Source organism: Corvus cornix, chromosome 6 (genome assembly GCF_000738735.6).
Source record: "Corvus cornix cornix isolate S_Up_H32 chromosome 6, ASM73873v5, whole genome shotgun sequence".
Taxonomy (NCBI): Eukaryota; Metazoa; Chordata; class Aves; order Passeriformes; family Corvidae; genus Corvus; species Corvus cornix.
The window spans coordinates 22,805,802-22,824,480 of NC_046336.1; the positions used below are offsets into that span (position 1 = coordinate 22,805,802).

The 18,679-nt window shown below is 37.5% G+C and overlaps 1 protein-coding gene across 50 annotated transcripts in view; it reads right to left on the reverse strand.

Annotated features, from left to right (window-relative positions):
• KCNMA1 (potassium calcium-activated channel subfamily M alpha 1) overlaps positions 1–18,679 on the reverse strand; it is a 438,676-nt gene that overhangs the window by 20,257 nt on the left and 399,740 nt on the right. For 26 of the 50 annotated variants that reach the window (XM_019292658.3, XM_019292648.3, XM_010412652.4 and 23 more), the window contains one exon: positions 2,919–3,032. In XM_019292658.3, the coding sequence (XP_019148203.2) occupies positions 2,919–3,032 (114 nt within the window). Of the gene's footprint in view, positions 1–2,134; positions 2,219–2,918; positions 3,033–18,679 lie in introns of all 50 variants that reach the window. The other 24 variants (XM_039554286.1, XM_039554284.1, XM_039554283.1 and 21 more) reach the window with 1 other exon arrangement.

The following is an 18,679-nucleotide window of genomic DNA, read 5'->3' on the forward strand; positions in this document are numbered from 1 at the left end:
ACTACCCCTTTCCTGTAAAGTAGCTTCTTGGCACCAGTTGCCTGTGCTCAAAATGAGATACATTATGCTCTTGTATATTGAGACAATTGTAGTATATTGGTGGGGTACAGTGGCTGAGGCTGTATGCATGTACAGTGAAACATTATCACAAGATACAAAGTTAGTAAAATAAAGACTGTCAAGAAAACTCTGACATAGCCCACAGGCATCTGTTAGATGTGCTGCTGTGATTCTTACTGGAGTGGTGTTAATGCACTTACAGCTCAAAGGAGGATAAACTGTCCCTTTAACATGCATCTATCTGAATGAATGAGCAGTTATTCTCTTGCAGCACTGCCTTTTGTTCAAATATTTGTCTCTATAACTTCACTTTCTCAGCCACAAATTCTACATTAGCCAGTATGAAAAAGAATCTACATCAGGCTGTTTTAGAGAAAAGCCCAAATAAAGTAGTATTTGTCATTTTGACTTTCTCTGGCATTTCATTGTCACAGTTAAGCTCTCTGCCTCCAACTCATTCCAACTAAAAATAGTTGTTTCCTTGAGATCAGTGTATCAAGTGGATCATATTTCATGAAATATTTCATTTCCATATTAGTCTCCCTCAGGCATGAAAGCACAGACTGCTTAGCTATGCCATTGAAATACCCTTCAACTTACTAAATGACAAATTAATTTCAGTTCCCATCCAAGAAAGGGAAATGAAAAACTTCTTGAGCATTTGAAACTGTACACACTATGTCCCTATTCCCCATGTGAACGCATCTCCTGAGCCAACCCAGCAAACTCTGAAAAGAACATAAAAGTTGCCGTTACCTTGATCAGATTTCAGCTCTGGACTTCCTAAGTCAGAAATTCTTCCACCTGCTATTCTGATGATACCTTCTCATACAGTTTCTTTCTTTCCCATATAATCTTATTTTACATCCACTCCTTTTCCAAACTCTCGATACTACCGTGCTTGCTATGTTTAGCTTACAAAACATGAATTACTACAGCTAATGCCTCATGATAGCTGTCTAAATGAGATGAGGATAGAATTTAAAATTCTGGCCTTTGCACTCCCTGATGTAACTGTTTAAACATAACACCTTAGTACTGTAATAAGAGAAATGTTCTGCCCTGGGAATCAGAAGAATCCAAGAAATACTTCTTTCTTTAGCACAATACCTATCAATTTATCCTTCAGATTCTTGAGAAATACAGTATTTAAAAGCCTGCTGTATAGTTTCAAAATGTACTTTTTGAAAAGCTTGTACCTCAGTTTAATTTGCTAGTCGAGAGTAGGCACTATTGACAGTAGCATCCTTTTTCTACCTTCCTCTAAGGTAGACTGACATCTGTCTTAGACACCATGCTAGCCATGCGTGGGGGCAGTTCCTGAGGTCCTACAAATCTATTGTGAGTTCTGCAGGTGTGTGTTTATCCTCAGCATCTTTATCTTTCTAATGCAAGTTATCACTGGGATTTGTGGGCCAGGTGAGCTGGGTTCGAACAGGTGGTGCTGTGCCATAGGGAAAAGCTCATCAAATGCTGCTCCAAAGGCTGGTGAGAGCATTCTGTGTTGAGAGGGAACCACGCAGAAGCTTGGCTGCTTCTCTACAGCTTCAAAACCTGAGCTTCTGAGAAAAAGCCTACTCTACAAAATAAACAAAAAAATAGCTTGAGGAAAAGTATGATGCTTGGGGTTTTTTCTGGTATCTTTTACTTCTTCTTGGACTTCCTGTGAAAGCTGCTAAGGCATGTCCACCAAATTGACAACAGGCTGAAGTGACAAAAAAAGAAAGAGAAAGAAGAGAGAAAAGGAGAGAAAAATTGGTGTAGGAGAGCAAGGGCCAGGGAGGTGGGGACTCAGGCCAAAAACAATGAATTGGTGAGGAGGTGCTATGAAAACAGCCGGCAGGTCAGACGATGTGATCAAAGGTTTACTGATGCTGCGTGAAAAAAAATCATTAAGAAAGACTAGAACGAGACAGTCAATTTCAACCAGAATCACAAATAAAACACATTCAAAGCAGTGCCATGAGGGTAGCCCCTCTGATACAGCCAGATAAATAAAGGAAAAGCTGATGACAGTAACAACAACAACAACAGAAAATAAGACAGTGATGTGAAGGAAAAAGGCACTTCTTACCCAGTTCAGTTATCATTAGAATGTGGGTTCCACTGTTTTTTTCCTGACTGATTGAAACCAAAGGCAGAAGTTTGCCAGGCTTAGCTAGTAAGTAAAGTATTTAGGGGGAAAAGAAAGTACAGAAAGAGAATAAAGTAAGGGAAAAAGACAGGTAAGGCTCTAAAAAATAAAACTGAAAAAGAAAACAGGACAAAGGACCACAAATCAAGTTTGTATTTGCCATGAAAAAAACAGAACAGCTTCTGCACTTCACATCACACCACTTGACAACATAAATACCCACAGCTAGAATGGAAATCAGTGTCTAGTTACCTACCATCATTGTATTCTCAGGAGTGAAATATCTCATACTATTATACAGACTTTGGTTACACATGATTAAACAGTTTTGGACCATGAAGAAATAAACAAATGGCCTCTTACAATTGATTAAATGCACAGGAAATATCTGCTTATACTTACTGTGGCCTTTTTCCTTTTCTAACCTTAGCCCAAAGACCCCTGCTTGTTTGTTACACTATGCAAAAAGCATCTTGTCTGATAGAATATTTACTTAAGAAAATGGAGAAAACCCAAAGGAGAGAAATATATTTCAGTTATTCAAATAAAGTGAACCAACTGTTACTAAACTTTCTTTAGAGAGAGTAACTGAAAGCAGTTATCAGAAGAGAAAACATAACAGTGTAAGACACAGTATGGGTAATTTTTCTGTATCTGCGTAACAAGGAAAGTGGGAAAAATACATGGGAATGTACATGAAAGGATAAATGTTAGCTTTTCTTACCTAGCTCTGTTATAATAGGGATGTTGGCTCCTGTTGTAATGGAGGGTTGACGTAAAAGGCCATGGACTGGACTGTTGTCTGGAGACGACCTATCCATCCCAGGGGGTGTAAAGCCTAAAAGGAAAAAAAAAAAAAAAGAATAGAGAAAATAGAGAAAGTTTACAGAGGAAAAACTACACACAAAAAAAAAGATCTCAAAACAAACACCTTTCCTTAAACAGCAATTAAGATTTTAAAGAGTACTGTTTGTAAACTGTAATACAACCATGAGGAACAAACTGCTTCCATTAGCCAGTTTTAGGTTTGATCAGAAATCAAGATTTAAAATAACCAAACTTTTCCAGGAGCACTACCACCCACCCATGTTAGGGTTTTTGTAATGGTGTGTACCATTTATAATATTCATTTCTGTGAGGATTACAATTGTAGGAATACTGGGATGGAAGGGTCCATTCTAACAGACAAAAAGGATGAAAGAAAAAAGACACAGGTTTTCAAATGGTATGTAAGAAGATTGCTTGAAAAGAACTGGAAGAAGTGATGATGTGAAGGAAACAAAGGTGGAAGAGGAAACATGCTGGAAGGCACTCACAGGAAAAACAAAATCTGGAGACCAGCAACATTCACCTTTAAAAAAGATTGAGTCTCTACAGTCTGACTCAGCCAGAGTCTCTACAGTTTGAAATGGAGCTCTTGATATTGAGCATTTTTTTATCCATTTTTTTTTTCTTTAAACAAAAATTACTCAGTCAAAACAATTTGGAGTTTGATTGTAAGTAGGTAGTTATACAAAAAAAACCAGGTAGTTATACAAAAGCTCATGCAATAGCAGGAGTGGAAATTCACCATTGAGACTAATGCATTCTATCTCCCTTGTCCAGTAAAGCTACAGAAAGCATGGGAATGCTCATTGCAGAAGTGACGGTGAAGCTAGAAGGTGACTTCTGACTTTATGGTTTCATGTAGACCAATGTCAAGGCAGCATTTTTAGGCAAATATCTGTCTGCTAGGACAGACAGACAAATAGGATTGAGCCAAGCTTACTTTAAGCCACACTTTTTAGAAAATACTTTTTTTTTTTTTGGACATATTGTTCCCAAGTTCTTTGACTTCACACCCGACATCCAGGGACAGACTTTTGGTCCTCTGTCACTAGTTCTGAATTCTCCATATACTTATTCTAAACTAATCACAGCCGACTTAATTTCACTACCTTCTTGCGGTGTGGAAACTGTTTCACTCCACTAAATTCATTGATACATTCACCTGTTAGTGAATTCAGAAGTTGATATGATATTATCTACCTTACCTTTCTTCAATTTGGGGACCAATTTAAAAACCACGAAATCTCTAAACTAAATTGTAGTTTAACCAAAATACTGGTTTTATATTGCCTTAAGGATTTATGGTTCTCTTCCAGTGATTATTACATCACTCTTAAATTGCCCCTAAACTACAAGGACCACTAGATTTGGGCTTCTTGATTTAATGGGATTTAATTTTCTCCTTCCATTCATCTATCCCTATGTTTTGTCTGTATCACATACAGAATATACAGGTAACAAAACTAGAATCACTGGGAAGAGACTTTCTTAGCTCTGCAGAAGGTACTGGTATGAATTTCATTCTATCACAAGAAAACTAGACGCAACATGGTGATTGTACAGACAGGATAGCTTAAAAAGGGAGTGAAAAGTCTGTGAAGAAATTCCTCAGGAGAATAGAAGTAGATATGATATCTTCAACAGGCTTTCAAGACAAAAGCATTGTCATAGAGAAACCTAAGTGAGTAAAGAAATTTTATATAATATTACCAGTGGATAGAAAATCTTTAGAAAGCAAATTTCTTAGAGGCAATGGGGAATGTTAACAGCAGTCATGTAATATGACCTGTTGTGCTGAACTCAAGAAGACCAGCTTGGTGACAGTGAGCTGCAGTCCCAGCCAGTTTTGGTTTCCAGATGCTTCCTTGTATCTGGCACTATGACTGAGAGCTGTTTTGGCTATTTGGATGTTTACCTCTTCATGGCAGAGCCTGAGATTCCGCAGGCTCACCAAGTGAATCTGATGGATGGAGGTCCTTCAGTCATCACCTCATAACTTACAGGTAACACTGACACTCTCACAACAGCAGAAAAATTAAAGTGGGACTCCAAAGGGAGGAAATGCTCTCTGAGGACAGGTGGGTATCTGAGGGGAGGTGTAACACCTCCCTCTGCAGCAGGATCCAGTGTTTTAAGTCTTGCATTCTGTTATGGAATGCTTTCTGTTAGGAGATGCAAGATATGGCCTTTGCTACATTAGAAAAAGCTCAAGTAGCTGAAGAGTCCTTGAGCAGTTAAGGTGGCAGGCCCAGTTGGGTCCTCTGCTGAATTACAAGTCCAAATGGCAACAGGAAGACTTTTCACGCTCACTTATCTAAAAGAAAATAGAGCTAATACTGTCCTCATGCACTCTAGGGGTTGTACTGCTGGGAGTATCCCTAGAGGCTCTGCTTCTCCCTTTCTTCCGGCAGCCTTTCCTCCCCCCATCTCAGGATGCATTTCCTAAACCACCTTCCAGTGAATCAGGCCCTTCAGATGGTAGGAGCACATCAGTATTTCCCTACCTGTTAAAGCAAATTGAAGTCAGCATAACTCCTCTAAATGTGTAAGTTCTTCCTGCCTCCCCTCCACTGCAATGTGCACACACACAGAGACACACACACTCTCCATTGAAGGCCATTTGTAGCCACCTCTCTAACCCTTAGAATATTTGTCTTCCTGGGATGGTGTCAGGAGATTGAAGTAAATGTGGCATTTTTGTTAGACACAGACTGTCAGAAGCTCTGTAATTGCACACTGCACACATAGTGCATTCAGTCTGAAATGCAGGAAGCATGCTAAAGGGATCTTGTTTTCTCCTTGAATGAAAAATAGACTCATGCCTTAATATTTTTCATCCTACTGTCTTGAAAGATGTGAGAAGTATCTGAGAATTTAATTTCCTTGCTCGTACTTAATTCAGACACTTCTAGAAATACACTTTTAAGAAATATAAAAATCTTGCAATATTTTCAGGAAAAGGAAAACTGGTGTATTTAGGGACTTTGTGTGCTTATATTTAGAGTCACAAGACAGTGAACACCTTCAAGACACATTCCTGCTCCTAAGTCACCAAGTAATTTCCATACATAGGCTGTCTGCTTTCTCCTCCAGAAGACAGAACCAAAAAAAAAAAAAAAAGGCAGGAAACTAACCTGCTTTATCAGAACTTTCATTTAAAGGCATGAAAAACTACAAGTGACAGCTGTGCAGATTCAGTGAATGTGACATTTTTGAATTTCTTCAACTTGACAAGTAAACACCTTAAATCGGTAATGCTATATGCATAATACATGACCTGTATTTTGACATCCATCATCAAATGCTGACTTGAGGAAATACAGGTTTGTACGTCAAGGAATAGCACCCATAAAGCAGGGAGAAATTCAGGTCACAGGGTATTAGGGAAACTATTTCATTACAGAAGCTGAAACAAGCTAAGGCATCAGATTTAAGATCCATTTTCAGCTGTGAAAAGATTCAATTCCTCTGCACAGAGCATTCATTTAGAAATGACATGCTTTCCTCACAGCCTCTTTTCATTTTCCTTTTCATATTCCATTTTCTCCTTCAGTCCCCAAACCTTGTTCTATTAATGCTCACAAAAATCGTAAAACAGGGCTGATAGTTGTGATCTTACAAACAGTGTCTCCTTGTTCAACAAACAACTGAGGGAGCTCTGGCTACAACTGCTTAAAAGGATCAACTTCTACAGTAAAACTCACATGCCTGTGCAAGTCTGAGCACAGTCCCCATGAAAGGAAACGCAGTGACAATGGGGGGGCTTCTGGTGAAGGGAATTCTCTTTGCCAACAGTTAGGAGGTAAGGTACAGAAAACCCATATCACTTCTGGGAGTCACTGCATCTGGTACTAAATTGCTGTACTGGGTGAGTGGTTGACTTTGTATCGCTTGAATTTTGCTTTTTTGTGGCTTGTTTTTGTTTTCCTCACTTAATAAACTGGCTTTACCTCAGGCCATCAGTTTTTTTCTTACTGTGGGACTTAGTTGTCAGTCACAGTTGACCCACCACCATTGGCTATAGTGAAAATCACCCCAACAGAGTTATAGAATCACTTAGGTTGGAAATGACCTTTAAAATCATCAAGTCCACCCACTAACCCAGCACTACCGAGTTCACCACTAAACTGTATCACTAAGTGTCACATCTAAATGTCTTCTAAATATCTCCAGGGATGGTGACTCCAACACTTCCCTGGGCAGCCTGTTCCAGTGCTTGACAACCCTTCTACTGAAGAAGTTTTCCCTAATATCCAATCTAATCTTCCCCTGGCACAACTTGAGGCCATTTCCTTTTGTCCTTTCACTTGTTACCAGGCAGAAGGGACCAACCCCCAGCTCACTACAACCTCCTTTCAGGTAGCTGGAGAGAGCAATAAGCAATTCCCTTATCAAACTGAGGAAGATTCAATAGGAGGGAGCCCACCCCTGTCCGTCTCCGAAACAAGATGCTGCCAAGCAATGGTGTAAGTGTATCATGGCTCTGAGAGGAACACAGGTTTTGGGCTCCTGACATACTCCAAATCAGTGAGGCCTGGTGGCCAGCAGTCACTGCTTCCCTCCTGGCAGCACCTTCCCTCCCTGAGAGGGAAGGACTCCCATGCCCTAACTCAGCCACCTGCTATGAAGGAGTTTGAGTCTCCTGCAGTTCTCTGCAGAAAGCTGCTGGTTCAGTGCCTTGATTCTGAGCAAAGAGCATTTCCTGGCTCCCTCTAAGATACCACTGCTCACAGAGTAGGTAAAAAACAACCAATTACATCAGAGGAAAAATCTAAGTCTTAAAGATGTTCTCATCTTTGTCGAAAAACACCGGGGAAGATTCCTCCCTAACAGGAGGCAAGCTCTTTTTGGCAGGAGATGCAGGTGCTGCCCTGCTCCAAGCTCAGCATGGCCAGGTGGCTGTAAAACCTCACTGTCCCTTACAAATACCACCTGTAAAGGAATGAGCAGCACTGGGCACAGCTCGTTAGCTCTGTGCCTCTTGAGCCAGGCTGACCCGTGGTCCTCCCAGGGGGCACTAACTGTGGCTCAGCAGTAATGTGTTGGTATTCTTAGAGCCACAGTGGCACTGTGATGAAGTTCAAAATTAAGGAATGCTGACATGGCTAAACATGCCATGGAAGTCCCACCAATTTTGCTCTGCTTATGTGTGAGCAACTGGCCTGATGGCCAAATGATCTGCTGATTGTGCTGGCCATAAACCACTAATTTTTTTTTCTTTGCACTGAGTAATGTCCCACAAAATGCAAGAAGGTTTGCTCTTCATAGCAGTAAATATATTCTTTAAGTTTCCTGAAGGGACCAATAAAGGTTCACTGGGGTTTTGATATAGAGGGAAATTTGTCCTGTGGATGTGCACACCTTCTGTTCCACTGACTCCACCAAGACCCAGATGGGCACGTTCTCAAAATGGATTTTTATGCTACATTTATAAGATATCTTCTGTTCTTAAGGATCATAATTGATCCTTTATGATTCTCTTCCCCTTTTTCTCTGCTCCTTTCTCCTTTGCCTCCCTTCCTTTTCAAGCATATGTTTTACTAAACTATGCAGGCAGAAGGCACTTTCCCAAACTGAAAATCCACTTGGCAGACCTAAAATTTGTGGCCTTGTTATTAAAGCACCTTGTAAATTGATAGTACCCTTTAAATAATGCTATTTTAGGGAAAGATGCCCTGGCATTCACTGGGTGATATATGCACTAAAGTCCTCAAATATAATTTAAAAAGCATATATACATTTAGCTACCTCTGGTTCACCTAAGAATATGAGATAACAATAATATTTTGAGCATATATGAATAACACATAAGTGGTGAACTGCCAAACACGCCCCCAACAAGTTATCATGCAGAAATATGGGACAAGTATTTTCATTAAGCAGAGCCAGCCAAAAAGAAATAATTCTCAAAAAGGATCTCACAGTTGTATCCCTTTGCTACTGTTTGCTGACAATGTCATTAATATTCCTGTGAATTCAATTGAATGATAGACTATACCTGCTATTCTCCAAAGTACAGCCCCTTGAATATACCTAGAAAGTTCAGCAGCAGTTATGCAGCTAAAGAGCTGCTGACATCCATGGGAATCTGTTACAGCCATTCAATTTAGAAACAATTCTAGCTTCAGTGTCCCATGTGGTCGGTCTGAGACAGAGTTGTAGTTTGGCCTGAGAACCTGGAAATCCTAAATTCTGGCTTCAGTTCTTACTTTTACTGTGATTTTTTTCTGAAGATCTAATAATCTCTTGGAGATTATCACTAAAGGTCTGGAAAAGGAGAGGAATGCAGGAGACCAGATGTGACTACATAAGCTCCCAGCTCTCTCAGAGACTACAGCATCTTCAGAGATGCTCCAGCCCCAAATATAGGCCAAGGTAAATCTACAGAGAGTGGAGGCTAAAGGAGGATAACTTTCTCAACTTTAGCAACCCTCCAATGCTTTGGGACTGGAACAACACTTGGAGCTTTGAACTCTGAGAGATAATGTCACAGAGAAAAAGCTGCCATCTTCCTGCCAAGAAAGTGCTCTTCTCTAATGTCCCTTTGTTCCCTTTCTGCTGAAATACAGAAACCTATAGCCAAGATGTCCAAATCAAAGCTCTAACAGAAGCACAGGGCAGTGGGATCAATGCCAGTTTCTGCTCCCCAAAGTGTGAGATCCATTCCTGGATGAGTTAGTGGCCCCGTGTGCTGAAAGTGTAAATGATTTATACGTCCGCTGGTTCTTGGGCTGCTCTAACAAGGTAGAATTAAGCTGTTAAAACAAAGATCAAGAGAAGGATTGGAGTTTCATCACCTTGAGGTCTAGCACTGAATCACACCACATTGATTCCATTTCAGTTGTGAACAGCATAATATATTAGAAGAGCATAATATTTTAAGCCTAGGGCAGAATCATGTTTAACTTAGAGGGGGGTTTGTTCACAGGTACTTACATAAATCTTTCCCCAGTTTAAGTGCCATTTTGAGTTTCACTATCATACACACCCTAAAAAATGAAGTCCACCTGCAACTGCCTAGTTTTTTGTTGTTGGCTTTGCAGAAATTTTTTTCCCTTCACAAAATCTTATGTGGTAATTACCTAAACCCTAACTCTGCCAAGGGTCAGCACAAGCTTACACAACCCAAAACTACCAAAACAAATGGGCTCTCTTTATTAATGATTTGCAGAGCATAGCCTTGATGTTCACTCCTTGCTACTTTTCTCACTTTAGGTAAGATAATACGTAGTTGCTAGCCATAGCACTTCCCTTAAGTCTGCCTGAATGGAAACTCTATTTCTCTATACAGTAAACAAAACTAAATTTCCTTTTTTTAGCTACTTGCTTTACAAACTTTAGTTTTTAATTGTTCCTACTCTCCATTTACCATTTAATAGTTTTCTACACTAGGTGCTTCTAGGGCACAAGGTTGGTAGCATCTAACTGTAGCACAGGTTTGCAGCTAAAATGATTTAGTATATAATGATGCCAAACTCTTTTCAGTTTCATCATTAATCAACCCTGCATATTTAGACCTCAGGCAAAAATAAATATGCTGAATAAAAATTATCAAATAAATTAAGCTATATTACCTAGTTTAGAGAGACAGGTATCCAGTAACTAGAAACAAAATGGAAAACTCACCACTAAAAATGATGTATCGGCATGTTAGGTGAGACTCTACGTTATGTCATTATATCAAAAAAAGTAAATTTTCCTTAGTGTTAAAGGAAGAGCAAAGCCAGCTATCATAGCAATAAAAATTCAATCAATTAAAATACTTGAAAAATAAAAGTAACAATGTTGTCCAACATCTGATTGGCAACTACTGAAACATAAATTAAACCAATTTCCCATTGCTGCTTATGGGAAAATTATGCAGATTAGAATTTGATTAGGTTTATATCATGAGACTCAATTTGGACTTTTAATCTATTAAGCTCCAATAAATGAGGCATCTGAACAGCTCCCCTGAGTAGCAACAGTAATAACGACAGCAGTCATTTTTTGGAATATGTATTCTGACAATTTCTTTAGCAGACAATTCCACATCTTTAAGTATAATTACTTTGTAACTTCTAAAAAAAATTTCAGGTGTTTGCAGTGAGGAAATGGATACATACAAAATGCTTAAACAGACATTTTGTGATAATCAACATCTGTCACTCTGTTCTAGCAATATTGTTTTTCCATCAACTTGGACTTACTTACGGTCGACTTCATGGTCTGTGTGGGCTAAATAGTGCCAGCAGACTTGCAAATTACTCAAGCTGGAACTGAGCTGGAAACCTACGGTAAAATGTCATTAATTTCTCTACAGGCTGGGTCAAAACTAAAATCCCACATTCAAGGCTGTCTTGGGGATCAAAGTTTGAACTGTGAAGGCTAAAGCCCCATTTTATCAAAGACATCTGAACAGAATTCCCAGAGCTGAGCTTTGAGACAGGTTGGATTCAGATCAAGACCACCTCTAATTTATCTGGCAGGTGTGCTTCACAGCCCTCCTGCATATTTCCTGCAGTCTAATCTATTTGCAACTATACAAAAGCTCCTCTCCTACATTACTCTATATTGTAAAATGCAACTCTTCAAAGCCTGCTGACTGGAGAGCACATTGTGCACATGTCCTGTCCTACCAGATTTCACCAAATCCTAGAGAACCTTTCAGCTGACAGATTGTCTTATGCACATAGTCAAGTGCCAGTAGGCAGGTGATTAAAAAATAAATACATGCTTAAAAAATTTCAGGGCTTTAGTAAATGGTCATAGTGAAGGAACATGGATCCTGCGCTCATGTGTGAATATATTTTTCTTTAAAAGAGGCTTTAACACCGAATTTAATTCTGGCACTCAAGCTTCCAGCATATCACTACAAAGGCTTTCTGCAAGCCAAAATTTTTACCAGAACTCCAAACTGAACATCATAAATAGGGGAAAAAAAAAAAATCAGTCATGCTCTTTGTCATTCAAATACTGCCTTCTGCAGCACACAACTTCAGAGTAGCATGTCTGTTAAAGACATCTTTGCAGATATAATGTGTGAAAAATAATATCAGGTTGATTTTAACTATATCACTCTATACAATGCTAACTCAACCAACTTTCCCTTGGAAAGTACAGTAAAGCACACTGCCTTTTCTTTCCACTCCCCTTTTTTTTTCTCTATTTAAGAAAATCCAAATCCAAATTGTGCAGTTGTGGAATGAGGAGGAATTGGAAGTAGCTCTCTAATTGAGTATTCTTGAGTGATGTACCAGTAGCAATATATTAGTTACAGATGTATAGTCAACAAAACTGTCTGAGGAACAGCAGTGATAGCACTGGTACCACTGGGTTCACCCAATCTGTAAAGCGTGGGAACCCCTGCTTCAGTCAGAATCTGGAATTCAGAGAGCAAGTTATGCCTCTGATGGCCATTCTAGGAGAAGGAGTATCTGAAGCATACAGTCAGCAGTGTAAATAAAAAGGTAATTTGCTCAAATATATCAAGAAAAAAGGAACGGTATTCACAAAACCAGTGAGGAGGTACAGTCTTAAGATGAAAATTCCATTGCTGAGTTCACACAGTTTTGGCTCACTGTCCTTCTCCTCTTACAAACATTAATGTTAAAAAGAAAATGAATTACTTATCACGACAGAATGACTTACTAATTTATCAGAGTTTTTTTCTAAAATCTAGAAGAGTTTTGCTTACCTCTTATAGCTCAAATGTCTTTTTATATTTAAAGAAGTATCAGCAGAAGTGTCTCTACACCAGCCCCTTATTTATTTTATTTATATGGGATACAAACCCCATTACACTAGCAAACAAGCTGGTAAAGACAGTGATAACAGTAAAATGTAATGTGGTATTCTTTAAGCAGTGAAAACTAAATGGCAATCATAAAATGTACACTATGGTATCCAGTCCCAGTACAGACATCCTGAAAATTTCCAGCAGTTTTTTGCAGGGTTTTGTTTGTCTTTGTTTGTTTTGTTGTGGTTTTTTGGTTTTTAGTATTGACTACTTACTATCATCCATGCATCTAAATACTACTGTGCTCTCTACAAACACTTAACACAATAACTTTCCTATCCATTATTGGTTACTAGTGAGTTAAATGGGTTGATGAAAAATAAAATATTTGCCTCTCTGTTTTAATTTCTTTAGTACCAATATCAGTGGAAATAGCTTTCCTTTCAATTAGGCATTTTGAGTATTTCTGAGAGTCTTTGGTTTATTCACTGTTATTTGATAGGATTCTGAGAATAAATATTCAAGCTGCAATGTGGACTTTCGTTGCTAGTGGGGTAGTTTAAGAAGTGGTGATTTTGGGCCAATCTAAAATACAAATCTGCAGACAAATTTTAAGGCCTTACTTACATGTGATACAGTGAGCAAGATGCCATTAAAAAAAAAAAAATCTAGACACATTCTAAATTTTTAGAAGGATTCTGTCTATCTAATTCAGTCTACATCTTCCACTGAAAATGGAAGATATGTCCAGACAGATGAGTTCACATTGTCACTAAAGAACTGGAGACTTAATTAAAGGTTAGAATAGAAAATATTTGCAAATTATTGAGGATTTACAACAGATATATACAGTTTCTAAAATGCACTGCTGAGTATGTTAAACAAAATGGCCAAGCATCTGCTCTGAATTTGACTTTTTTACAGCATAAATCATTTTTGAGCAAGCTGACACTTGTGGCTAATGGAAATTTGTTCTCAAGAATGTAACTATAGTGTTGTTAGCCCAATTAATGTCCTCAAACAAACAATAAACAATTCCAACAATGGTTTCTCAGGCCCCACACTACACTGCCTGATTTCAGTCTCTTTTTCTTTATTTTCAGAGGAGTTGTTTTAAAAATGTCTGCCTATCTTTGCCCTCACTTGGAGACGAAGTTACAGAACAAGCAGACTGGCAGGAACTTAGAAACAGGATGTGGCCATCCAATCATACTACAAGCCTGTCTATGTGTTTAAGGAAAACCTCTGTCAAACTTACAGAAAGGATGTATGCTTCAAATCAACGTGAAAGGTGAAATCTCCATTATACTTTCACAGGATCTACTTCCAACTTCTAAGAAAAGTTTGCAAAACACCACATAGTGCTGTGACTTTACAGATATTTTATAAGATCTTAATCTTGTCTCTAAATAAGCCAGTGCAAAAATTTCCATTAGCCACAATCTTACTGGAGTGTGTTGAATAAAAATAAATTACAAGAACTAGCTCAGAACTTTCTTCAACAAAAATTCTTACCATACCATTTACAAAATTCATAATTTACTTTTTCAGCTTTGGTTTGTTCAGATGTTGAAAAGCTGCAAAAATACATTATTAGGAGCACAGTAGTACTGATTCTCCACAAAAGGCTGTGCCTCAAGTCAGCCTGAATATCCCACCATGCAGATGCTGAAAGAACTAGCAGGTTCTTGATAACCAGAAGCTAACAAGCTTTTAGAAAATGCCTGTTATGGAAAGTCTGGGCTGCCTCATATTTAACCATGTCGAACTTTAATCAACAGGTCTATCTTGAAAAGAGAATGCCAAGAATTTTGTAGATTTTATCCCAAAGTTGTCAAAGTTCTGCAAATCACTAGCAGGTGATAGATGCTACTTTTCTGCATTGATATCACAGACTAGGATTTAACTGGAAACAACAAAAATCTCTCTTTCTCCTGTAATGCTATTAGACTGGTAAAGTCTGCTAGATAGTGAAGCTGTGTATATTCTTCCACAGTAAAGCAAAACCAGTGACACTGATCTCTGAAAAAACCCCATCACCTTTATGAATATAAATAACCATTTATTAAGCAAACAATACGTAGTGAAGCAAAGAAAGACACCAGAATTACACCCATGAGGCTGCCTGCTGTGGTACATAACTTTCAAACTATCTTGTATTCCTGCAATACATTATCTATATGTTCCATTTTCTTGAAGTTATCTTCATAATCAAGATGCTATCACAAGTATCGTGGGCATTGGAACTATTTTTAATTTTCATTTAAAGAGCAATTAAAGAAAGACAATGGATACACAAGATAATAAAGTAAGTGATTAGCAGCATGCAAATGACATAGGCTTAATGATAATACCCTGTTCTATTCTCCAAAGGGCCTGTTGAGAGAAGCCCTGCCTACATGTGGTTGTGCAGCTAATGTGCCTCAGCCTACAATTACAACATTGCTGACACCATTAACCACTGAAACAACATCACTTCATGAAATCCTTGTTGTCTCATTAAAATGCAAAGGGTCAGGTAATTTACCAGCATTGTGTGTCTACTTTTGTTATGGGTAATTAGCAAGCATTACCCAGCATGGACTCCTACTGGGAAATAGTTAAACTCTGAAATATTAAAAAGAATTTTTTATATTTGATAGGAATTTGAAAGATTTAGAATTATAACCTCAACATACCTTTGTATTCAAAGCCATGAAACACAGACCTTTTACACATTTAATGTCATAAAATTTTTATGGTTGGTTATTTTTGAAAATTAAGTTCAAATTTAAAAAATTTTCCTTTGTATAATTGGATCTAGATATGCATCTTCTTATACAATTAAGAACTTTTAGAAAATACACAGAGGGAAATGCAAAACACCTTAAAGTTTCTTAAAGACTTACATATGGGTTTGTTAAATTTTTTTTTTTTTTTAATTTAAAACACAGAGGTTGGTGCAGTACATTCTAATACTCACATTCCCTTTCTTCTTGCTAATTGAAGCCTCATATTACCATCTTGATTACATTCACTTTTGGCTTACATCTTGTCAGGGAGCAGAATGGTTTCTTATTCTTTAAATGGAAGTTTTGGAACATAAAACACATTCCAATAAAAGTGAACAGAAAATTATGAATTCATTAAACTACTTTGGTATCTTGTGCTATATATAATATTTATATTCCAACTACTGTAAAATATGCTTTAATATCTTTAGGCAACTATAAGGACTTAAATATTTATAAAATGGCTAAAGATAAAGTATAGCTCTCTTATTCCTACATACAGATGATGTAAGGCATGCAATCAAAGACAATAACACTTTCAACCCATTTGTCATCTTAAAGGAGCCTTTCAACTTCAGATCCCTTGTGTGCAATCTACATAAGAGTTGTTGCCTACATAGGCAACTCCAGAGGAGTTTGCTCCTTAAAAACTACCAAGAGTGCTATACTTCACATAAAACAGGGTTTTCTGAAAATGGAGACAAAACTATAAATTTGCAGGGAAAACAGCTCCAAGTGGGGCTTCAAAATACTGCTGTATTTATCTCTGGGACATCTGGGAACAGGAAGCATTTTGATTTAATATTTCATAACATAGAGGCAATTGCTTCCTTGCCTGGTGTATAATTAATGCTCATAAAAAGAGTGCTTTTTTTTTTATTCCTCAGCATCAGAAATGCACAAAATAGTACACCTTCATAATAGGGGGTTTGCTTCTGAGATGTTGAACAGCAAATAATAATAAAATAGAGTTACCATCAATTTATAACAGTTTTGGGATGGTTAAATAGAGTTTGAGATCACATTTGATGTACTGTATTATCTACGTAGTTCACCCAGCTTTATTTTTCTCTGGCTGAAGCAGAAGGTGTCTTAAAGCAGAAGAGGAAGAAGCAATTGTGAAAACTTAAAGGTATTTGGCCTAGAACCCTGTAGCATTTCTCAAATACAGAGAAACTGTGTCAAAGAAATGTGTCTCTCCAGCCATTCATCCAACACATTTTTAGTGTTTTATAAGCAACAGAATTGAAAACCCTCGTTTCTTAATAGTTTTTCTCTCTTTCCAGGAAAACTTTGAGGGAGGTGGGAAACTACTTTTTGTATGTAATTCCAGCAGGCAACATTGGTGTCCAGGTGCAAGGAAAAGTACAAAAACGTGAAGGATGCTGTGTGGGACCTTTCCTGTCAAGGGTTTCATGTGGAAACTGGAAGCCTAGCAAGGTCCTAACAGAGCTGGTTTCTACAGCACAGGAAAAAAGTTGAGTGAAAAGCCTCTCTCCCACCCAGTCTCTTTAGTTTATTTAAGTCCAAATCCTGCAAAGACCTGCACATAATCTAACTTTACACAGGTGGACAGTTTCATTGAAGTCAGAGAGATTTATTAACCTGTATAACATTGCACATGAGTTTTGGAACAAGCAAGGCATCAGATTGTAAACTTGCCAGGGCAAAGGCCATATTTTATTCTTGTATATATCAGGACTATGACAACAAGCTCTTAATTCCATCTAGAGCTCCAGTGTGCTACCATAAAATAAATAACAGCTATCAGCTGATATATCTAGTTCAGCAGGATAAGAAATTATGTGCATGTTGCAAAAAGGTAATACTGAGTTATTTATCACAGTGACCTGATCTTCAAAAATTGGACTATTTTTTGTGAGTAAATAGTGATATGGGACATGTCTGGCCCTTATCTCATTTTTCAGTTATTAACTTCATTACTTAGGATGGTCTGCCTTTGTTTTGAAAAATAGTAAATACAACAAACACTTCAAAATTCAGTTAGTTAAAAAATAACCAATCAACCAAGTAGAAAATTTTGTTAATTGGATTATTATTATTTTTGCAACAACTGATGCTAACAAAAATACAAGGAACATTCAGAACCCAGTATAAAAACATCCTTAATCAGGTGTAACTCCTACACTAAACTATCAGTCCTCAAACCAATAACACTGACATCAATGCAAGATACCATTTTTGCAAATGTGACTGGTAGGACTGATATTGTCTTAGAGAATATCTTTCAAAACACATATGTGAATTAGGTAATTATGAGCTATCTTTAAGTATAACAAGCATTCTGCAGTCTAAAAATATATACAAAGACACACAGGAATCTAAGGGTTGAAAAGAATAAAGCTAGTGTCATAGCTCACTTTGACACTTTTAAAAACTACCCCAAATCTTTCACTTTTTGCCAGCATTATTCATTTATTTATTTTTAATATTACATCTACATTTAATATTCTGCATTTACTCATAAGCTTTCCTAAGCAGGTTAAGTAGCTCCTTAAACTCTGCAATTATTTAGTGCAGCTAAATAGAGTTTGATTTTCAGTATTTGAAAGTAAGGTTCTTTATTCCTACATTTGCATTAAATGTAACAAATTAAACATAGGAGCAGTGCTGGAGTTGCCACAGAATACTGAATTCCGTAACAGCCTAAAAATTAACTGCATCTGTGATTATCCAAACCTATATTCTGAAATGTTAACTTTAAAACTTATGACTATAAAGTAAGAGAAATAAGATTGAACATTCACTAAACCTCCCTCCTTCAGGAATAAAACTATTGCTTTGAATTTATAAAAAGTTTTCTCTAAGAGCATTACAATACAGTTATCTCAAAGTGGCACAAACCCTTTGCTAACAAAGCACTTCAGACAATATTTATCTTTTCCCCTTATTTAAGAATTTTCTCTCATTTTCAGTCTCGATAATATGGTTTTTCTGCCTTTTTGTTAACTTGTAAAGCAATTAAGATTTATTAATCAGGAGAGGTGGAAAAGAATATATTATCTGCAAGCACAATGGAAACCAGATCTTAAATTCATCTTAATAATAAATTTCTTGCAGCAAATTGTGAGACTAAGTCCATAAAAAATTGCAATGATATAAGAATTAATGATCAGATTGTGAAATAAATCTAATGAAACTCTGTGG